Here is a 22777-nt window from a genome sequence, read left to right as displayed (position 1 = left end):
CACGCCTGCTCATTCCTTCCTCAGAAATCGGGTATTTGATATATGCAGGGCTGAACATGGAAGTGCCTATACGAAGCCGAAATCACTGATCTGCTGAACTAGGTAAGTGAAATGGGGAAGCGGTGGAACAGAGAGACCCAGCGCAGCGGACCATGCCTCAACTACCTCCCGACGATTGTACCATGAAATACAAAACCGCTCGCCATCCTTGGTTGGCGGCGCACCATGTTCTAGAAGCTTAGTGAGCATTAAGAGGACAGTCCCAGGTTCATACGGAAGTGCCAGCCCGAGACTCCGAAGTGATAGAAATGTCCCATCATAATCCCCCAATGTAAGCAAAAGATCGTAGAACCAGTCAAAACTGTTGAGGTCCCGATGATAAGGCGTCTCCCGGTTCGCTATAATTTGGAGAGCGACGGCGGTAACCGGCCAGTCCTGGAATGCAGGGCTGAATGCATTGAACATTTGAACCAGGGCTTTGTATTGCTCAGGGGCCAGAACGGCTATGACTGCATCCAGCACCGCAGCGCAGCACTCAAAGGATTTAAGCCAAACTTCCGTGCGGCGTTCTTGATGGGGTCGCCTGCGCATGAGATTTAAAGACGGTCGTATATTTTCAACCTTGGTGATTTGGTAAGCGATATTCCTGGGAGTGGACGATGTTCCCTCACCAAGTTGGATAGACCTTGCTGTACTAAGGCTGTTTGCGGCTCGATCCACAGATGATCCGGATCCGAACCCACGGATCATGTGACATCTGGGGGCTTGATCCAGATCCGCATGGGTCAGAGCCGCTGGAAGAGCCGGAGCTGCGAGATCCGGAGCCGTAATCCGCGGATCGAGCCGCCAACTGAGCCGCACTCTGTGGCTCAGTGCGGCTCAGCTGCTTCTTGCGGATCATTCTCACTCGAGTATATTATATCGGACCATTCATGGTTGTGAAGAGCAAGCAAGGGGGTATTTCATTGACAGATTACTACTCTACATAGTAAATACATTTGGTAGATGTATTGTGGGCTACAGAAATATCACTACAACACCAGAGAAGCGGGTGAGGCAGGCTACATAGGCAATACCGAGGCGAGATAGAGGTGAGGCATGGGAAGCGGACGAGAAGCGAGGTGGACGCTGGCGAGCGCGACATGGGCAGTGGGCGCGCGAGGCACGCGCGCAAGGACAGATGATGTGGGTGAAGCGGGCAAGGGCGACGAGGATGTGGGCGAGGGTGGGCAACGCGGGCGAGATGAGTGACGTGGGTAAGACGGAGACGATGCGGGCGACCTGGGCCCCAACGCGGGTAATGTGGGCACAAATGCGGGCAAGGGTGATGCAGGGGGGAGGCGGGTGACACGGGCGACACAAAGGAGGCGTGTGGGTGATGCGCGCGAGACGGGTGCGAGGTGAGGCGGGCGGCGCGGGGGCAAGACGTGGGCGACGCGGATGAAGTGACGACACGGGCGAGGTGGGGTGGACGACGTGGGGGAAGGACGTGGGAGGGTGAGGGCGGTACACGGACGATGTGGGCGATACGGGCGAGAGGCGGACAACATGCGGGTGACGTGGGGGACGCGGAGGTTGGCAGGCGAGGTAGGTGCGGGGGACGCAGGCGGGGGAGCGAGGGCAAGACGCGGACCACGCGCGGACAAGGTGGGTAATGCGGGGGACGCGGTGCAGGCGGGGGACACGGTGCAGGCGGGGGACGTGGGGGACGCGGTTGAGTGCGAGATGGGTGAGGAGACAGGGACGACGCGTGCGAGGTGGGTGACGCGGGAGCAGCACAGGCGAATGCGAGCGAAACATGGCGGAGAAGGCGGGCAAGAGCGAGGTGGGCAAAGTGGGCGAGGACGAGGAGGACGAGGAAGAGGGCGACGCGAGGCGGAGCCGAGGGACGCGGAGGTGAGAGACGCGGGCCGGGATGAGGCGGAGGAGGTGGTGGGCGAAGGCAACGTGGAGGACAAGGGTAACGCGGACGAGGCTGAGGACAAGAGCGAGGTGGGTGGGGACGTGCGCACAGAGCAAAGGGTATAACTCACCAAGGGAGATCGGGGTCGCGGGAGCTCACCGCGACCCCATGATGGAAATATTGGGCTTGAGAACAGCCCCGCGCCCGCGTAAGGGCAACGCGAACGGGGGGGCGATGTAGGGCGAGATGGGTGACGGAGAGGTAGCGAGGCGGAGAGGTCGAGAGTGAGGTTGACGTGGGCGACGTGGGCGACACGGGGACGAGACGAGCGAGCACGATGCGAGCAAGAGCTTTGCCGGCGCGGCTGGAACATGAGGGGGAGGAGGCGACGTGGGGAGCAGAGAGGGCGGGGAGCACTCACCATAAAAAACTGGGGCTGCGGGAGCTCACCGCGACCCCACGACGTAGCTCTCGGGTTTGAGAACGGCATGGTGCCAATGCCAGGGCGGAGGACGTGGAGGGCGGACAGTGTAGGCGCGAGGAGGGTGAGACAGGCGAGGGCGCAGCAGGCGATGTGGGGGCAAGATGGGCGAGGGCGAGGCGGAGAACGCGAGGTAAACAAGGGCAACGCAGATGAGCCCGACGCGGACGAGCGCGAGCGCGAGACGGGCAAGGGCGTTGTGGGCACGGCCGGAACCTGGGAGGGGAAGGGGACGCGGGAGCAGAGGGGGCGAGAAGAACTTAAGTACTCACTAGAGGAGGCCACGGAAGCTCACCGCGACAGCCAGGCGCGCGAGCGCGATGGCGCCGGGTGGACGAAGGATCAGACGACGCGGGGCAGGCCTGAGGCTGGGGACACGGGCAACGCGGGCGAGGGCAAGAGCGACGCGGAAGATGCGGGAGACGCGCGGCGGACGTGAGGCGGATCCGGTTGATGAAGCGGACGGCAGCGTGGGAGGAGGGCGAGGAGGCGGAGGCAGAGGACGAGGGCTCGCCAGGGGCTCGCCGGGGGATGGCGATGTGGCAAGACGGATAGGCCCGAGCGTGAGGTGGTGGACGAGCGCGGGACGAGCGTGAGCGCGAGCTAGGACGCCGCGCGGGAGCACTCAGCAACTCACCAAGGGAGATCGGGGGCGCGGGAGCTCACCGCTACCCCACAAAACAACTCCTGGGCTTGACGACGGCCGCGCGCGACGACGACGCAGCATGGATGGAGGGTAGAGGGTAAGTGGAGGACGAGCGAGGATAGACTGAGGAGGACTCGGATTGAGGACGAGCAAGCGGCGCGCGAGATGCCGCGTTCAAATCCGAACATTGCCCGATCTGGACGGATTCCCGCGTGCAGACGCCAGACGCGGGCGCCAAATGCACTCGAAGTGAACATAGGTCATGTTTTGTCTGTCACTCGGTCAATTCTTCGCCAAATCACACGAATATAATATCGTTACAACGACGCTTCAAATAGCTTTCGAACGGTATAGGGCTTGTAGTACATAAGTACAAATATAAGCTATTACTCAAGAATCTGCGGATAATCCGTGGATCGAGCCGCAGATCCGCCAAATTTCAGCCCACTCGATCCGGAGCCGCTGGGAGCCGGAGCTGCAGAGAGCTGGAGCCGCCCGGCTCATGATCCCTGGCTCACGGCTTCGGATCATTGCGGGTTTACCCGCGAAGTGAGCCGGAGCTGCAAACAGCCTTATGCTGTACCATCGCTCGGGCGATTAAAATAGTGCCCTTTATTACACCCTTTTCACTAGAGTAGAGGACAGTGTTATCCCACCACACCTTGCTGTTCTCGGAAGGCTTTTTAACCTCCCGAGCCAAAAGCCACTGAGTTGCAGTGAGAAGCTCATGCTTGCGGCCACTGGGTTTCAGTAAGTGCTGTGTCGTGGAGTGATACACACACCTGCAGCTCTCCGGTGAGTAGATCCGGCAGATACCATGCGAGGACCTTGTCATGGATATCCACTGCCACAAACCCAGACTCAGGTCGCTTCAGTTCTCCCTCGATTGACGAGAACAATGGGGGAAAGTTGGAGGAGAGCTTCTCCCATTCTTCAGGTGTCGGAAGCCCATGCCCCTTATTCATAGCCTTATGATAATCCTCTGCAGCCCATGCTGTCTGGTCTAATGAGAGTAAAAATGAGAATGAACATTGAAATAATGTTCATGAGGACTCACATTTGTGTTGCATTGCTTCAAAGATTGTATCCGCAGCATCAACGCACCCATGCCAAACCTTTAGGTTGAACCCAGGCGGACAAGGGCAAAGGTTCTCGGCCCGAAAACCACCAGTGCGGCCTGGGGTGACCCACCATTGCAGGCGGGCAGCTAGGACATCTTGAAGAAGAAGAGCAGCTTTTTCATGGAGGGGGCTGTCAGACGGGACGGACATCTCCCCAGAGATAGAGAAGGGTGGAAGAAGAGCTATTTCCCAGTCAATGTTCCCACATACTATTTTAGAGGGCCGCAAAGCCACGTGATATCACTAACGAAAGGTCTGAGGCTAGGATTGTAATTTTTGATGCAATGGAGCACAGCAGAGCACCACAAAGACATCTGGCGAAACCTAGCGGCACCCGGCAATTCGGCATGTCTCAAAATCGCACTAGCGCTCGCCGGCGGTTTCCCGCATGTGAGAACCGCCCTAGCGCTCACTGGGCACATTTCCGTGTCCAAGCCACCCTAGCGCTCGCCGGGTGGTTTCTCGCGTGTCAAAACCGCCCTGGCGCTCACCGGCCAGTTTAAACGGCCCCGAAATTTCGGCCCAGGCCAATATGCCTGTGGCGAGTACAATTCGGCCTGGCACTCGGTCACAGGAAACCGGTGGGGTACGCACATTGTGGTGCTCTTTTCCTTACCGACTTGCCTGAATTTTAAGAAACGTAGCACTGAGCGTTCTGGAGTAGCTGGGAGGCTATCCATGTCAGAGTATTCAGCTGTTCAAGAAAACATTTCATCCAGTCCAAAACATAGGATGCATCTGGATTATGGAGACGAAAATACAACAGACTAAGTGAGGCAGTTCTAAAATCTACTTGGCGACATATAGGTATGGGCAGGTCAGGGGATGAGATAAACTCCCCAATTACTGGGCCTAAGAATGGAATGCTGACGTCCATGGCACGCGCAGGATCAATGGGTGATTCTGACCCAGATGCTACAGGGGGGGGCTGGGGCTTCGAAATGTCTTCTCCTTGGGGCATTATATCAGCAAGCTAAAAATGAGTATCAGGCAGAGATATGCCAGATTGATATGAAAACCCACTGCTTTTTCATCAGTGCCTGGGGGAGCGCGACTGGGATCCGTCGAAGGGGCCTCCATTTCTCCGTCTTCCAATGAAAGAAGAATAGCAGTTAAAGGGGAAAGTGAGGCCGTCGGTGGGGAAGATGGCCCGGCGGCCAGATCGGCGGTGGTATTCCGCGGCGGATGTTGGGGATGGTGGAGAGAGACAGCCGGATCAGTGGATGAGGGGCCGGCGATTGGAGTTTTAGGGGTATCGGCCGATGCATTCTCAAGCGCATCCGGCTGGAAGAACCTTGCCAAAATTTCGGAAGGGGATGGATCCAGCAAAGGGGGATTGAAGGGAGGCTCATTGCTCTGGTGAGTGAAACTATGGCCACCGGGCGACATATCGGCGCTGTGTTTCATGAGCGACGTCAGTTCGACCTCTGGAAGTGACGAATAGTCGGGCGGATTTTCCCTGGTCGTCTGCACAAGCGAGCACCAGGCCGAGACATGGAATGCGATGTGCTTGGTGAACTCGTTGTGAGAGACCATGGAACGAGCGGCGTCCTCAAGTCGGCTCAGTCGGGAGGTCGACGATGCTTGCTGGGAGCGAAGTTCTTGCAAGGAGCGGTTCAGACTGGAGCGATGTAGCTGAAGTCGGACCAGGAGCTTTTCATAGCGAGTCAGCATGGCCTTGTCGGTGCGTAATTGACCGGCTTGCGATTTCAGCTTCTCCAAGACGACAATCGAACCCTGTTCGAGTTGAGAGACGGACACAGTCAGTGCCGATAACCTTTGATCCTGACTTTGGTCGGTTTCTTGCGAGGCTTCAAGAACCCGCCGAAGAGACGCCATCTCCTCAGTCAATGCATTGAATGAGTCATTTGTCAACTCAGCCTCCGTTTTCATCGCCTCAACAAAGGCGTCGTACTTGGCCTGAGACGCTTGGTCGTTAGCGACGACGGCTTTTGCTACTGTTGCCACCTCTCTCGTCAGGACGGCAGTTGACGCTTCCATGGCTTCGGACTTAGTGGCTTGTTCAGCGACTTGCTGTTGCAGTGTCTCCAATTTTGACCGCGTTGCGAGAAGCTGACTGCGGAGTTCAGCAATCTGCTCGGTGCCGGTGTGAGATTCAGCAGCGGCTTGTTTGGAAAGCCGGATCGCCTCTTCAACCTTCTCAGAGAGCATCCGACGGCCCCTGGCAAGATGAGGGGCAATCGCATCAAGAACAGGCTCTGGTTTGGGTGCAAGCGAAAAGTGCTCCACTGATCCACCTGCGGGCGCGGAGTTGGCGTGGCGTTTTTAATGTGAATGCATCGGAGAGTACTCACCAGGTGGAGGGGAAACTATGTTTTCCTGGATATTTCCGCCGACGTTCCGATTCTTCTCTCGTTCGGTTGACTCGGAAGGGACAGCATTATCACCCGGCCGGGCGCGAGATACCCCTGTTGATGATGAGCCTGCGACCAGCGCCGAAGAGATATTCGGCCGCTTCTTGCCTGCCATCTTCGAAGGGCCGGCGACTGATATAAATGAGGGAGGATAAGCGACAATGCAAACGGCCGGCTTCAAATGCAACGCACCGTCCGAACGGCGGAAATCCTCCAAAGGGAGAGAAATATTTCCTGGCGTCGCCTTCGCTTTGCCCTTCGCTTTTCGGGCTGTCGTCTTTGCGTCCTCGGAATATTCGTCAGACAAGGATGAGGAAATTAACATTTCCTCATCTGAATCGACGACTGCTAATGCCACGGAAGATCAGACGAAGTACACATTTCGGCCCGATGGAGAAGCGGCACCTGGACTAGCCTTGACGCCGGCGTTGGCCCTCAAACGGGGATTGACCCCCCTTCTTTGATACGGCTCGGCCGCATCCTCTGCTTCGACTGGGGCCCGCGATGCAGTTTTTCGGTTTTAAACAGCATAGTCCGCGGCAAAGGCGGCAACCCAGAATCAGCTACAAATGATGAACCGCCCGGTTATCCTCGGTCGCACGCGCTGAGGCTCTACAACGCACCTGTCTTGTGAACACGCTCCGTGTCTTTGCTAAGCATAAACTCGGACGAAAATCCTTGCGTGTCGGTAGATGCATCCATTGCTTCCTTTGCTGCGTCCTCTTGAAACACGGCGAGGGGCTCTTCGTATGCGGGACTAACAACAGTCTGTTCGCATTAAAACATAAAGTGAGTCCGAATATATTCTATGTCACGAAATCAGCTGACCTTCATATCGAAATTCTTGAGTTGCCCCATGGGATCCTCTCCTTCCAATGGGCCTTGCACAAACTGCCCGCCGACACCCGCAGCGATATACTCTTGCCGTATCTCTTCCTGCATTATCTCGTCAGATGTTTGATGGCATCTAAAAATCACGAAATCGGCTTACCCATGGGACTTCTTCATCGTCGGCCGATGCCAAAACATCTGGGGAAGAAGCGGCCGGATACGGGCGAAGTAACGCAGGATTATCGAGGCCGAGACAGGTATTCCTGGTCTCATGAAAAACGTCACACCATGTCCCGTAGAACGTCGGCACACCGTCACGGCCCTTGATTTGTCGAAGCGCTTTGGGAACGCGGACGAACTTCCCGGAACGGCTGTGATTGGTAATTGCGACTCCGAACTCAAAGGCGCGATATGCTTGCACCAGAGGCGAGCCCCTCCATCCTGAGATGTACGCATTGGAACACCTTAGATGCGCCTTCTTGCAGCAGATACAGGTAGAGCCGACGAGGATAGCCATGAGGCACCTATGCCCCCCTTCTCGGCAACGAGTGCATCGGTGGTCCAGTCCGTCAGGCCCCTAGAGAATATCGGATGAGAACCGATGAGACGTGTGCATGCACAAGTGGAATGGCCCACCTTCTCCGGCATTTCTACCACTGCCCACTCGCCGTCGACAGATTCAGCAGGGGGAGGACAAGACGGCCGTGGAGGAACAAATTTGTTTTCCCTCGATTTCCTCACAGCTTTCTTCCGTGAGCCGGACACCTTGCGCGCCTGCCCAAGCACCCGTTTTTTCGCTTGCTGATTCGGCCGTTCTGACGAGGAAAATGAGCGTTGACCAGCCGACTCAACTGATTCATCGGCTAGCATGGTGTCAGAAACTTCGGAGCCTGTGGTGAGTTTTCCCGATGTTGAAGGGGCACAGCCGGCCGGAACGGAGGATCGAAGGCGTTTTCGCGGGGTAAATCGGCTGGCCTCTACACTGGCCGCATCGGCCCGGTCTCCATCAACTGCACTGGGGCCTTTGTGGGAAATAAAATATTAGTCGGGGACGCGAAGCCTCTGCCCGAACTGGTACTCACCAGGATTGGCCGATTCGCGACGCCGCCGCATCCGGCCAGATGATGTGGAGTACACCTGCTCCTCAACGCCGGCCATTGCATCAACTGGAAAGCCGTCAGAACCGTCGCCATAAAATAGTCTAGGTTGAGCTCACCTGGAAGAAACCACTGATCCACAACCTCTTCCAACAAGAGAAGTTTGATGTTCCCTTGGTCGTTGCCAGCTAACCGCATCCCGTCCGCATAGGTTACGTACTTCTCAGGGAGCGGTTCCTTATCCTGCACCGGAATGATATTTTGAATGGATGGGTGGGTGTTCTCAAAATGCGCCTTCTCCCATTCGTAGAATGCTCCGAGGGCCGAACAAGGTAGAGTCGAGAGGGAGCTTCGATGGACCTGCACGTATCGCCTGAGCAGAAAGAGACGACGAACAAATTTCTTTTCCCAGGCATCAGACTCCTCCTGCGATATGTCTTGAGACGGACGGTTTTGCAGGGCGTAATGGATCTCAGAGGCAAGTTGATGCATTTGTGGTGTGGCGGATTCAAGCGATTCGGATGCAGAAGGTAGGCCGATGCAGCCGTGCGGCGGCAGTGTTGAATGAGCAGGCATGGCGATGTAGAGAAGACGAATTGAGCAGGAGTGAAGTCGGCGCGACGGGGAAGCAAGCGGGAGCGACTGCGAGGAAAGGGGGAGGGCAGGCTGCAATTCGCGAGACGGGTAAGATTAAAGCGGCCGGCGTGCGACCGCCTTAGCGCTGATGGTTCTGATTGTGGGTGCCGGATTGGCGTCGCTTCGGGAGGATCTACATCGCTTCGCAACGTTGCTGATCCTGGGCGCTCGGCATTCTCCAAATGCGGCTGCCGTCGGCCCGGATGCATCATAAACCCCGCCCAGGGACCTCCGCATGCCTCAAAGTGACTTTCTTGGTGTTGCAGCCTGGTCCCTCAACCGATACCCTCTATGACTAAGAAGACCATGACGGTGAGTGTTCGGATGCCATATGAGTGGGAGAGGTGCTGAAATCGGCGAAGTTGGATATCTTCCCTGGCCGACTCCTGATCCGTTGCCGTTCAATAGGGTGAAGGCGAACAAAGACTGCCGCAAGGTCCCGGCGGGTGTGGCCGAAGTCTTTGCCATGCCCACCTCTCTGACGGTCTCCGAGCTATTGAAGTGGAAACCGCTGGACAGGCCGACGGACAGCCGAATCGGGCTGGAGCAATTCTGTACCACTCATCGGATGCTGTAGGGCTGAAAGAAATCCCCCGGTACGTCTATCATTGCAACCCAACTTGGTTCAAGGGCGAAATACTCGACGGTGCTGCGATCAAAGCCCACAGTGAGAAAGGCAAGCGGTCATTCGATCACCCTTGCGCTCCTGGTATCCTCCTCCCCCTCTGGATGTTCAAGGTTTGGAGCATAATATCGCCTCTCCACGAGCCACGCCATGGACTCCACCGAAGCATCAACTGGGTGAGGAAAATGGCCGAAGAGGAGAAGTGGTCCACCGGTCTCTCAGATGCAGTCATGGCCGCCATCCAGAACGTTCCTATCAAGAACAGGACCCTCGTGAATACCATCTACGAGCTTCTGTCCAACCGCATGATCTCGGACGAATCTGTCACGGCGGCATGTATTTCGATCAATATCCTCATTCGCCGACACCATCAGCACCCATCCGCTTACGTCGCCAATCCGTACGTCGGCACACAGTGCCTGGGAGGTCGAGAGGCGAAGGCTGTCTCCGACATCTTCAAGTTGCATAAGAAGCAGGCCGATATACCGAACGCATCATTGTCCCCTGGTACTTCAAACCCGATGACCGCAGGCCTGGACACTGGGTTACAGTCATTCTGGACTTGGAACACACAACATTCTTAGTCGCTGACTCCCTTCCGCACTACACTGAGCAAATAATTGGCGCCGAACTGGTAAAATCCGCTCGCCGATTCGGAGAGATGTTATATCAGAAGCGGCATTCGGCGCAGTCTGGAAGTCTAAGACGTCGCCGGAATGGAGACAGACGCAAGACATCGACTTCACTAGCCCTCGTCAGAACGATAGCATCTCCTGCGCAGCCGTTACGCTTAACAACATCGTCGCATACGTCTTTCCCGGTGCACAGCGATGGACGGTAGACAACACCTGGACCTCACATCAATCAGGTCCCCTTAGCCTGGGGCACGGGGGGGATGGCCCGGGCTAAGGAGACCTGAATCCGTGCTCCCGCGCATGTTTGAATAATGTCCTCAATAAACCCGAGGCAGTTTCCCTGAAGGGAAGTATTCGAACGCCCTCCCTTCCAAGTCCCCCAGCCCATCACGTGTCCCCATCCTTCAGATCTCCCATCAGTCCGCGTTATCTCTCCCGCCCCCGCACGCGTTATCTCCCGCGCCCGCGCCCACGTTATCTCCCGCGTCGGCGCCGCGCGCCTCCCTGCCCCGCCACCCGTGCTCGCTGTGCCCGACAGTGAGCTCGCTGTCCCTGCACCCTGCCTCCCCCTCCGCTCCGTTTCCCTCCGTTCTTTTTGTAATCTACTTGCATTCACAATGCGCACCTAATGGTACACAATTCAATGGCCACACCTTCCTGGGTGTGCCTGCACTGAGCCCTCAAACCTCCCAAAATGCGTGCAATACAGGAACATATACAAGCACTCAAATGATCGGCTAAGTGCTGCATCAGATAGTTGTAGATGAGAGCTACTCTATCATAAAATCGCAGTTGGATAGCTAGAGGGGTGCAGGTATGATGTCATATGTTATTTCAGAATGACATACCCCACAGTGATATGGTATATGCATATATCGTCTTATGTACACCCCGAATCGTACCTAGAGGTCATTCAGAGCGCGTTGCAAAAAGAAGCAAGCGAATAAACGATGTCGTGGTGAGGATATGACATATGCACAGAAGGGGGAGTTGGCTCGAAAATGCGGCCTTCATATGTTTTTGTGTAGACCTCTGATCACTTCGCATCTTGTTGCATTACGTTTATATGTATATGGAGAGCTCAGATCGTCAGTTTTATGCTTATCGGTGAAGGATTGAATACAGGCCATGATATGTCATTATTCTATGACATAGAGTATAGCGAGATAGCATGCGCTCCGATTGTTGTTCTGAAAGGCGGAACAGAACGGGGTGTTCTTCTGCTCAACGATGCAGAAAGAATATTGAAGAATGGTCGAGAAGTGGTTGAGATATGCCATATGAGCTTGAAGTGTGCAAAGTAGTGTAGGTGGTTCAAGGGCGTCCTTTGTGCAACCTGCCGTTCTAGACCCATCTGACATATCTCAACCACTTCTCGACCATTCTTCAATATTCTTTCTGCATCGTTGAGCAGAAGAACACCCCGTTCTGTTCCGCCTTTCAGAACAACAATCGGAGCGCATGCTATCTCGCTATACTCTATGTCATAGAATAATGACATATCATGGCCTGTATTCAATCCTTCACCGATAAGCATAAAACTGACGATCTGAGCTCTCCATATACATATAAACGTAATGCAACAAGATGCGAAGTGATCAGAGGTCTACACAAAAACATATGAAGGCCGCATTTTCGAGCCAACTCCCCCTTCTGTGCATATGTCATATCCTCACCACGACATCGTTTATTCGCTTGCTTCTTTTTGCAACGCGCTCTGAATGACCTCTAGGTACGATTCGGGGTGTACATAAGACGATATATGCATATACCATATCACTGTGGGGTATGTCATTCTGAAATAACATATGACATCATACCTGCACCCCTCTAGCTATCCAACTGCGATTTTATGATAGAGTAGCTCTCATCTACAACTATCTGATGCAGCACTTAGCCGATCATTTGAGTGCTTGTATATGTTCCTGTATTGCACGCATTTTGGGAGGTTTGAGGGCTCAGTGCAGGCACACCCAGGAAGGTGTGGCCATTGAATTGTGTACCATTAGGTGCGCATTGTGAATGCAAGTAGATTACAAAAAGAACGGAGGGAAACGGAGCGGAGGGGGAGGCAGGGTGCAGGGACAGCGAGCTCACTGTCGGGCACAGCGAGCACGGGTGGCGGGGCAGGGAGGCGCGCGGCGCCGACGCGGGAGATAACGTGGGCGCGGGCGCGGGAGATAACGCGTGCGGGGGCGGGAGAGATAACGCGGACTGATGGGAGATCTGAAGGATGGGGACACGTGATGGGCTGGGGGACTTGGAAGGGAGGGCGTTCGAATACTTCCCTTCAGGGAAACTGCCTCGGGTTTATTGAGGACATTATTCAAACATGCGCGGGAGCACGGATTCAGGTCTCCTTAGCCCGGGCCATCCCCCCCCGTGCCCCAGGCTAAGGGGACCTGATTGATGTGAGGTCCAGGTGGTAGACAAACGCGGCTTCCATAGGGCGAACCTATTGATCGCAACCACAGAAGCGGTTGCTTTGGTGCGTACGCTGTTCAGCTCCTAAAACATTGAAAGTAACGGCATTTCAGAACGATGGGGCTGGAAAATCTCTCTCTGAGAAATATCTGGGGTTGACCAGCCAAAGCATCGTAATCGAGTCTTCGTCATCATCGTCTGACACCAATGGAACATCTGCTCCAAGGGCGTCTGGTACGAATACTGCTGCGGAAGATGAAGGCGATCTGGAAGACGGCTTCTCCGATCTGACCGACGGTGCGGAAGATCCAGCCGACGATGAGGATATCGAACCGGCCGAATCCGGCGAGTCGGATTCCGGCGGAGACTCGGCGCCCCCTCTGAAACGCAATTCACGATCGCCTGCCCCCTCCGACATCAAGGGAAAGCGCACCAAAATGAGCGAAGCTGAGGACGACCTCATGGATCTTGACGACGATGCGGCCTGGGAGCCCATGAGCCGACCCTCCGACCATAACGCCCCCGCCTCCACACTGCCATCTAATCCTTCGAACGATACAAAGCCACCGGTGGGCCCTACTGACCTGTTCTCCGACAAGAACGACGGAGCCGCGACGGGGAACTCTCCTGCACCCGAAACCGCCCATATGGGCCCCGAGTCCTTGCACGGGCCCTGGTTTGTCAACCAAGGCCAAGTCCCAACGGCGAGAGCGAAGCCTGTGGCCGCCTCACGCTTGACGCACATCATTGGGGAGCCTTCCAGCGTTTCGGCACAATCGTCCTCGGCCCGCCCCTCCTCCAAGCTAGTTGATTCCGGAATCAGCCGTTTGCCGATTCCACTTCCTTTTCAACCAACCGGGAAGCGGCGTGAAACACGGCAAGACAACCCAGCGTTGGATCCTTCGGTTGATTTACGCCGGCCGCATTCCGGCGGGATCGGCACGGAGGACCTCGCGTCTCCAATTCCTCTGAGCCGGCGGGGACGTTAATGTCTCCAGAAACCCTAGGAACGCATTCGGCAGCTCTAACTGGTACGGCCATAGCAAAAGAGATAGCCCCACCCCCCTCCTTCCTCGGGTCAACTGCAAGCGTTGAGCCGGAGCGCATTTGCGATCACAGGGCTGCCACATCCGCAGGCCCCTCTGGAGGCTCTGCAAACCGCCGTTTACCGGCTTCGCCCCTCCCCTCGTTTCCCCACTCTGGCAGCGCATTTACGAAACCCGACGGATCGCGACTCAAAGCAGACGAATGGGAATGTGGTGCTTGCGGGCGAGTCTCAAAAGTGGCCGAAACTGCAGATGGGGAGCAATCCCTTCATTTGGCGGAGGAAGGGTCGGCCATCACCTTCCATATTCAGGCGATCAGAATGTTGGAGAAAGAGGCCATCAAGATGTTGGACAAAGAGTCGGCCAATCCCAGGGATTCTGCGGCGGGACGGCCGGGTGTTCTGAAAAGGATTCGGGGGTTGTGGCAGGCAGTGGATGGTCACGTTTCTGCGTTAGAGAGTTATGTTGACCCTAGTAAATAGGTAGCCCAGTAGGTTTTGTTAGGCTGTGAAGAAATGAGAATGGAAAGAAAAGCGAATCCGGCCTGATTTGGTGGCTGGCTTTTCTCCGTGCAGTGGGAATAAAATCTGAGGAAGCCTATGCAGCCGAAAAGGGAATATGAGGTGTCCTTCGTAGCCGAAACATACTATGAGACGGAATTGGCAGTCGAGAAATCAATCTGAGTCAGCGCATCTGAGCATCCAAATTCAGTTTCCTAGTGCTTAGCATTTCGGCCGCTTTTTTGGCTGAGACCTACGATGCCGGCCTGAGCGCTCTTTTTGGCTGAGACCTATGATGCCGACCTGAGTTGTCCTGAAGAGAAAACAGACGGTTTTCCCTTTCTTATTCTCCTAGCGCCTCCAATTGCCCATGAGAAGATTACCCATTAGAATGAGATGCATCTTCTTGCTCTGTCAGTGATTGTTTGATTTCAGATACTCTGTGTGCTTGAGGTGGATTAAGCCTAGGCCAAGAAATTCCCAGAGCTAGTGAGTCCGGCAAATGCCGACAATGCGAGCCATATAAGAACCTTGCTCTTTCTGGCCAACCTGTTTCGCTGTGCCCAACAACCTCCCCTCTGCCTATTGTCTTTCAATCTGTCTATTGCTCACTGAATTAGTCAAAATGAACCATGTCTCTCTCACAGGTAAATACTCTTTCTAGTGCTTGAAGTGTCTATTCCATTGCTCACTTGTAGAAACAGTTGGATTTCTTCCCTGGGCGACTCCAGACCCCTTGCGGCTTGATACTTGGGTTTCTAAGAAGCCTAACCGTATACCAATGCCAGTCTGCAAAGTATTCACCCTCTCTGAGAATGTCACAATCTTGGACATCTTGCAATGGACTCCTATTCAGGACCCTTCAGTCAGACTTGAAATGACAGGACATCAACCTGGTGGACTTGTTTTCTGTGACTCCCAGCCTGTTAATCCCAGCCAAATTCCGATATATGTCTTTCACTGTCCCCCTTCCTGGGCTCCAAATGCCATTCCTGATGACAACACTGTTCGGCTGGAAATCCGAGACCGAAACACCCATTCTCTTATACATCCGGATTATCCTGAGCTCTTGCTTCCCCTCTGGATCATCAAAGTCTGGAGGGCCATCAAGCTCATTCTGGAAACTAGAGCAAGGCTTCAAGACTGCACAACATGGGTTCACCAGGTCTCAAAGACTGAGAATTGGCCTTCAAGCTCATTGATAACCCTGTTCGAAGCATTTGAGAAGACCCCAGTTCTGCTGGGTGGCATGTCATGGCCAGTCCTCCAAAACACTATCATTGGGGTTACTACCGAACTTCTCTCAAGCAACATGATCAGTGATGATAGCGTCACTCTTGTCCGGAACCAGTTCAACCTCTGGATTAGTTTGCACAAAGGGGCATCCAAGAGACTCTTTGTAGCCAATGCCTTCTGTGGAACTCTAGCTATGCAAGGGAAACACAGAAAAGCAGTATCAGGTATTATCAAGGAGAGCAGGCAATTGGGGTTCTTCCCTGAGTCTGTGATTGCTATTCCTTGGTTTGTCCAGGGGAATCAGCCATTTGGACACTGGATTGCTGTATTCCTTGATCTCTCAGATGCCACCATCCATATTTCAGACTCTTCATTTACATTCACCAAGGAGGCTGTAGGAAAAGGAGTAGAAGAAGCGGCTAAAAAACTTGGTCAGGCCTGGGATGAAGAAATCTCTGACCTTGGTCGTCATTGGAAGTTGGTCCAAAATTCCAACAACCCCACTGTCACCCAACAAGACAATATCTCTTGTGGCCCCATTTCTCTTAATTCAATATTATGTGCAGCCTTCCCTGCCATAAATGCCTGGAACCATAGTCAGAGGTCCTTTGTTAGGAGTTTTTTATGGCTCACTGCTATGGAAAAGAGTGATCTGGTCTGTTTTATTCTTTTCTCTGTTTTAGATCACATTGTGCTTATATATTCTGTATTCTTCACAGATACTGGGTAGCTTTCTTGGACAGCCAGCCAATGTTCCTCTGTCATTTGTTGAATCCTGATTGGGACTGTGATGGACGTGCACAGAGTTTGTCTCTAGTTTACTGAAACATATTTCTAAACACCCTATGTTGTTTTCAAGTGTTTCAGAAAAAGAATTTCTATGTGTAGAAACCAAAGCATTGGTTTGATTTTCCAGTTCTTTACTGGGTTCATTTTTCTATTGTCTAGTGATCTAAGTATAAATCAATTGGCAATGCCCGTTTGTTGCAAACCTATCTCTTGAACATAGAGCATCACTCAAATATGGGGGAGACTTTAACAAACTGTTGGCTGCCCTAGTAGTACTGGAGTGAATTTTAATAGAAGGGAGAAATTCAGCAAGTGGTGTGCTACACAACATAATGTGACTATAAAAAAGGGTTCCACCAACCAGAAAATACCACCCTGAAAAAGTTCTAAGAAATCTTACAGAAGCTGGGGCCTGCAGATCACATTAGTTGGCGAGAGTAGAGACTCTTGCATGAAGTTCTCTCTTAGCCAATCTGTATTGTAGGTAGTCAAGAAAAAAGAAAACATTGCTATAAACTCATCTTACCTCCATTCAAGATATTAGCCCACAGCTGTCTCAATAATTCTAAGAGATCTTTTTCTATGTTTGAAATCATATGGACATAAAACATGAATGGAATAACAACTACTTGGATTTCTTTAACACCTTTTGAGCTCTCTTCTTGACTGCCTTAGCCTGCTCAGAACCCAAAACTGATTCACTAGAGTTTCCTCTAGGTCGTTTACGACGTTTCTGAGCCACAGATTCCACACTGCCAGAAGAGTTCCCAATAACAGGCAGACCAGAAGGACCAGACTCTGATGAGTAGACTCTGGAAGGAGGGGGCTTTTTGATTCCTAGAGCCTGAAAGGCTGCAGCTCCTCTTTCAGTCTGGGCGCGACTTCTTGGTGGAAGCTCTTCAACCTCCTCCTCCTTATCCTCCTTGCTAGACCTAGACTTTGTCTTCTTGGTTAAGGAGTCGGCCTTCTTAGTGGAGGGGATGAAGGAGCCAGACGGCTTTGGGAGCAGCTCCAGTGGTGTGGATATCTTCTTGTCTTCTATAGGATTACCACAGACAAAGAGAGCCATGTCTGCAGCCTTCTCTATAAGATTATTGAGAAGATGATCATAGTCTGTAGGTTTGGGCAGCATGTTGATTTTTCCTTGTTGCAACATGTAGTGAAGCCTAGTTTCCATAACACCTGATTTCCTCTGGGTGGGCCGGTAGGAATGCACTAATTCCAGATCTCTGACCAAGAGACCAATTGCAAGAAGGAACTGTTGAAGTTCATCATCTTCCAGTGGGGTGTCTTTCTCAGCAGATTCCAGAAGATCTTGTAAAGCATCCATTACAAGTTGCAATTGACCAGGTTTTTCATGGATTGAAGAATCTATATGCCCAAACCCATTTTGCCACGTAGCCCAGCTTAGAACACTATCGTCGTCAATGGGCAGAGGCTCAGAAAGCTATAAGAAAAATCAGTTGAAAGCTCAATAAGTATGGTTTCAAGCATACCTTGGATGCCAACAAACTTAGAGCAGTTTGCCATTGTTTGTTGTTTGGAATCAAAGACCTGAGATAGAAATAGGGCTGAATAGATTCTGAAAAAACAACACTTGGAGGGGTATGCTCTAAACCAGGCTCTGTGTCATGGTGGCCAGTGGAAGTTGAACCAATGATGAGGGTAGATGAATGTGGAGAAACAATGGTGGAAGAAGTTATTCGAGCCATTCTAGCTGGAACAGCGTTGACAGTGGATGGTGCTTCTTGAATAGGATGATCATCTAAACCAGAGATATCATAAACCTCTTCATCTTCTACTAACGGGGTGAGGTTGACATTTCCAAAAGGAGGAGAATGAGAGGAATGAGAGCTGCCTCTATGAGGGGGATCAGAATATTCCTTATTTGATTGGTCAGGAGCCTTTTCCCGTTGACGAGCAGTTAACGTTGATGTTCTTGAGAATGACAGAGGGCCCTGCACATCTATAGTCTGAGGTTGGGGAGTTTGGCCCATTTCAAGAGACGACAAAAGTGGCTCCCCCATATTGTCAATAATTCCCTCAGACAGATGGCCATTAAGAAAAAGAGACAACCGGTCTTCAGCTGGATTTTCATCTAGGTGGGATTCAAGTATTCTTTTTCTTGGCCTTGGTCTTGGTGGTAGAGCCTTCTCTATAGTTTTGCCATTGGACTGCCCCTCTCCTGTTACGTCGAAGTCCGAGTTCCGTCGGGAACGAGGCCTAGACGCCGAGTGGTTATGTCCGTGAGAAATCTCTTGATGCCGACGCGAGTAAGCACGGTGCACTATCGAGTGGACCGGCGAGCGGGCGAGGTAGAAGACAAGTAAGAGATGTATTGGCACTAGGCCAGAGGGACGTAGCTAGACAGGAGGTCGAAAGATGGGGAGCGCTATGCTGCGTCGTCCCTCTTATAAGTACAAGGCCTTGAGGCCACGGTGTGTGAGGGGTGAGGTAGTGGTGCGTGTACAACGAGTCCATACGAGTCAGCACGAGTCATGGTAACCGTATGTAAGGGGTATGGTACCGTGAGGTTGCCATGAGGCGTGTGCATGTCCGAAGCAAGGCTGCGCAGCAGCATGAGGCAGGGGATAGGGGTAGTGTTACAGTAGCCCCTGAGGGCACGAGGCATAGTCCGTGACGGAGATGACGAGGGGGGAGGAGAAAAGGGTAGGCGTACGCATGGTGTTCATAACATCAGCTCCCCTCTCGTGAGGGTTGTCCCAACCCTTAGTTACCGAAGATGTCGTCGGCGTCGAGGTCGGGGTCTTCACGAGGACGGTACCCGATCTGGCGAAGTCGTACGATCAGGTTGACGATTACTTCGTGGACCGTCCCTTCGAGCGACATTTCGGGTTCGCCGTGTAGGGGGATACCCGCCCGTCGGTACTGGCTGTAGTACGTGAGGAATCGTCGCCAGTGTCCCGCGTCGATTACATGGTCGTCGACGACTTCTTCGCAGTGGGCGTTGCACCATTGCGCTACGATGTTGAGGACATGGAGCTCAAGGCTGAGGCGGATGCCTGGAGCTACGTAGGGGAGGGCGGCGGCGATCCTCAACTCGATGTTCTCGGGCGAGTACTGTGCTGGCCAATCGAGAATGTACACCCCGATGAAGTGGTTGGCGGAGAGGTAGCCGCGGAGGGCGTAGCGGCTAGTAGCTCCCTCTAGGCGAAACGGTTGGGCCACGGGGTTGTAGGCACGTAGGAGTTCCATGCGCGGGGCGTTGCTCTCATCCTCGTGGTCGCTGGAAGAGGCTTCTCCCCCTTCCGAATCCGCCTCGTTGCCCATGTCGTCGTCATCGTCGTACGGGGGTGGGGCCTGGACCGGGACGACGAGTTCGTAGTGTACTTCATCGTCTGCGTAGTGGTGGATTGTTCGTGCGTCCGGGGATGGTGTAGATGGTGTTGGGGTGGGAGGACGGGGGGTGGGGTGTGGGACCCACGAGGTCCGAGGGCGGCGATCATGTCGGAGAGGGTGAGACCCGGAGTGGGGGTAGTGGGTTCCTCGTCGTTGTCTTCTTCTTCTACTGGCGACCCCCATTCGACGGCTGAACTCTCCATGCCCATCCATCCTCCAGCGACGGCGCGTTCCCGATATTCCTCCTCTTCCCATGCAGCCCTGTTGCGTTCGGCTTCGTTGGGGGTGGGTGACGCTTGCCCGTACCGCGTGTGGTCCGTGTGTTGCTTGCGACGGGGAAGGAGGTCGGCGAGGGCGCGTCCCACCTGGTAGGTGGCTAGTTGGCGTACTGCGAGTTCAGCACCTCGGATGTGGAGGTGCATGGTAGCGCATGCGGCCCGTTGTGCGTTCTCCTTGACTTGCGCTGGTCCAGCTGCACGGTGTACGAACGTGTTAGCTTCTAGGTGGGTTTGGTAGGCGTCGACAAAGATCCGGTAGGTTTCGATGGCGTAGGTGGCCCCGGGATGTGTTCGGTGCGTACGCGCACTTGGTCGTGGAGATCGGGGTGTGCGATGACCCATCCGATGCGAAGACCGAAAGGGGCAGGGGCGTCGTTGCGAAGGAAAGTGACGGGGAGGTGTTGGTACGAGATGAGGGGTCTATCGGTGATAAATCGCGGGACGGTACGTCCAGTGGTTGAGCCGGGGAGGGGGCAGTGGAGGTCGCCCGTGAGCGAGTGGAGCGTGAGTTGGAAGTGGGGTTGCGAGTGCGAGGCATGATTGTGGTGGTGCGAGTTTGTGTGATCGAGTCAGGTGTAGCGAGTGGGGATGGGGGTTGGTTCATAGTCGATGCTTCCTCTTATATGCGTGGAGAATGTCTGGCGCATTGGTCAGGTGGTGTTCTGGTTCCCATGAGTTTTCTGCTGGTTCCCAGCCCTTCCATGCGACGAGATAATGGAGCTTCGGTTTCGATCGGCTTCCCCGCAGTTGGTGTTTGAGAATGGCTTCCACCTCGTGTTCTTCTTGACCTTCTAAGAGGTCAGGTGGTGGTCTGGGCAGGTCTGGGCCGTGTTCTTTTGTCGTCCGGTACGGCGTGAGCAGCGTGGCATGGAACACGGGGTGTATCTTCCAACTGCGTGGAAGTACAAGTTTGAATGTGACTGGCCCCATGACTTCGGAAATAGGAACGGGCCGAGTCGCTTTGGCGCCAATTTCCGATAGGGGTATGGAAGCCGGAGATTTGTTGCTTCTAACAGCACTTTGTCGCCCTTCTTGAATGTGATTGGGTGTGCTGGTGACCGTCGTGCCATTGCTGCGGCAGCCTGATTGTGCGCGGCGATCGTGTTTTCCTGATCGGCCTTGAGCTGTTTTAGCCGTTCCTGCGTGCTGGGATGTTTGAGGTTGCTGCGGACTGTCCCTACTATGTTTGGCTGGTATCCATAGAGTAGTTCGAATGGGGATTTCCCCGTTACTGAATGGGTGCGTTGATTGTGTGCGAATTCGAATTCTTTGAGGCGGTCAGCCCAGTGGTCTGGGTCATTCGCAGCGTAGATTCGTAGTGCTAAGTCAAGTTCTTGATTGACTCGTTCAGTTTGTCCATCCGTTTGTGGGTGATAAGCCGTGCTCATCGTGGTTTCAATTCCCATGGCCTTGTGTAATTCTTTGAATGCTTCTGCTGCGAATTGTGGACCTCGGTCTGATATGATTTTGTCGGGGAGTCCGAAACGGCTGAAGACTTGTTCCCATAGGAGTTTGGACGCTCCCACTGCTGTAATAGTTTTTGTGCATGGTGCAAAGATCGCCATTTTGGTGACGTCGTGGTCAACGATTACTTGCACTGCATCAAAGCCGTTTGAGGGTGGGAGATCGGTGATGTAGTCGGTGGTGATTACTCCGAACGGCCGTGTATTGCCGCTATGTGCGATAGGGATCAGGCCAGGTTTCGTTGGGTGTGTGTTAACTTTGAGTGTCTGGCATTTGGGGCATCCTCGGACGTATTGTGTGATGAAGTTCCGCATTCCGTTCCATATATACTCTCTTCGGACTAGGTCGAACGTCTTCTGAATGCCTGGATGGCCCATTACTGCTGGGTCATGGTAGAGTTTGACTATGTCTCGGTAGAGTTCTTCATCTGGAGGGACATATACTCTATCCTTGAAGAGTAAGAGTCCGTCTTCTTCTGTCCAATCTTCGGGGTTTCCCCACGTTGGTTGCCTCGTTTTTGCGTCTTTGGTTGTGAGGAAATGCACTAGATCCGCGTCTCGTGCCTTGTTATTGCGGATTCGTCGTTGTAGTTCGATATTGATTGTATTGATGGTGAAAATTTGTTCTGGTAGCATGACGATATCTTTGTTATCATCCTCCCCCTGTTCATGGTCTGTTCTCCTGGACAGGGCGTCTGCTTGTGCTATCGTCTTGCCGGGGTGGTGCTTCAGCGTGAAGTGGAATTCGTTGAGGTAGCTATGCCATCGTGCTTGTCGTGTGTTCAATCTTTGAGCTGCTCTGAAGTACGTCAAATTTTGATGGTCCGTGATGACGTCTATTGGGTGTGGTGATCCTTGAAGCAAATGTCTCCATTCCTTGAATGCTCGTACGATGGCCAGTAGTTCTCGATCATATATTTGATAGTTCCGTTCTGCTTCTGTGAACGATTTGGAGAGATAGGCGCAAGGGTGCCATAGTCCATCTGGTCCTTGTTGTCGGAGTACCGCTCCGGTTGCGACTTTCGACGCATCACACTCTACTTGAAACGGTCTGTGTGGATCTGGCATTTGTAGTATCGGTCCGTTGGTGAAGCGATTCTTGAGTTCTTGGAACGCTGCTTCGCATTCCTCGTTCCATACAAATGGTGTGTCTTTCTTTGTAAGCGCCGTGAGTGGTTTAGCCACCTTCGAGTAGTCCTTGATGAACCGTCGATAGAAATTGCCGAAACCTAGAAACGCTTGTACTTCCTTGAGTTTCTTGGGTGTTTTCCATTCCAGTACTGCTTTGACTTTAATTGGATCCATAAGGATTTGGTTTGGTCTTATGATAG

The 22777-nt window shown here is 53.5% G+C and overlaps 4 protein-coding genes across 4 annotated transcripts; 2 read left to right on the top strand and 2 right to left on the bottom strand.

Moving 5' to 3' along the window:
* Positions 1–2391: 2391 nt before the first annotated feature.
* On the top strand, positions 2392–2823 carry BXZ73DRAFT_74786 (uncharacterized protein; the record flags this gene model as incomplete). Its single annotated transcript, XM_048022095.1, has 1 exon — positions 2392–2823. One exon carries the CDS (start codon positions 2392–2394, stop codon positions 2821–2823), a length of 432 nt encoding a protein of 143 aa, XP_047881802.1.
* Positions 2824–3755: 932 nt separating this feature from the next.
* Positions 3756–9030, bottom strand: BXZ73DRAFT_74785 (uncharacterized protein; the record flags this gene model as incomplete). Its single annotated transcript, XM_048022094.1, has 19 exons — positions 3756–3770; positions 3813–4028; positions 4088–4102; positions 4135–4246; positions 4400–4412; positions 4643–4687; positions 4772–4823; positions 4999–5124; positions 5175–6409; positions 6467–6658; positions 6719–6812; positions 6906–7018; positions 7150–7294; positions 7355–7462; positions 7670–7798; positions 7994–8172; positions 8440–8523; positions 8574–8814; positions 8851–9030. 19 exons carry the CDS (start codon positions 9028–9030, stop codon positions 3756–3758), a joined length of 3294 nt encoding a protein of 1097 aa, XP_047881801.1.
* A 351-nt stretch (positions 9031–9381) lies between these two features.
* Positions 9382–10299, top strand: BXZ73DRAFT_74784 (uncharacterized protein; the record flags this gene model as incomplete). The annotated part of the gene is made up of 2 exons (XM_048022093.1): positions 9382–9402; positions 9499–10299. The coding sequence occupies 2 exons, from the start codon at positions 9382–9384 to the stop codon at positions 10297–10299; spliced, it is 822 nt and encodes a 273-aa protein (XP_047881800.1).
* Positions 10300–12883: 2584 nt separating this feature from the next.
* On the bottom strand, positions 12884–13519 carry BXZ73DRAFT_74783 (uncharacterized protein; the record flags this gene model as incomplete). Its single annotated transcript, XM_048022092.1, has 3 exons — positions 12884–13176; positions 13208–13320; positions 13359–13519. The coding sequence occupies 3 exons, from the start codon at positions 13517–13519 to the stop codon at positions 12884–12886; spliced, it is 567 nt and encodes a 188-aa protein (XP_047881799.1).
* Between the last annotated feature and the right edge of the window lie 9258 nt (positions 13520–22777).

Source organism: Epithele typhae (assembly GCF_022376455.1).
Source record: "Epithele typhae strain CBS 203.58 chromosome Unknown BXZ73scaffold_5, whole genome shotgun sequence".
In the NCBI taxonomy this organism is placed as follows: domain Eukaryota; kingdom Fungi; phylum Basidiomycota; class Agaricomycetes; order Polyporales; family Epitheliaceae; genus Epithele; species Epithele typhae.
The sequence above is the reverse complement of the archived record's forward strand: the minus strand, read 5'-3'. Positions and strand labels throughout refer to the sequence as shown.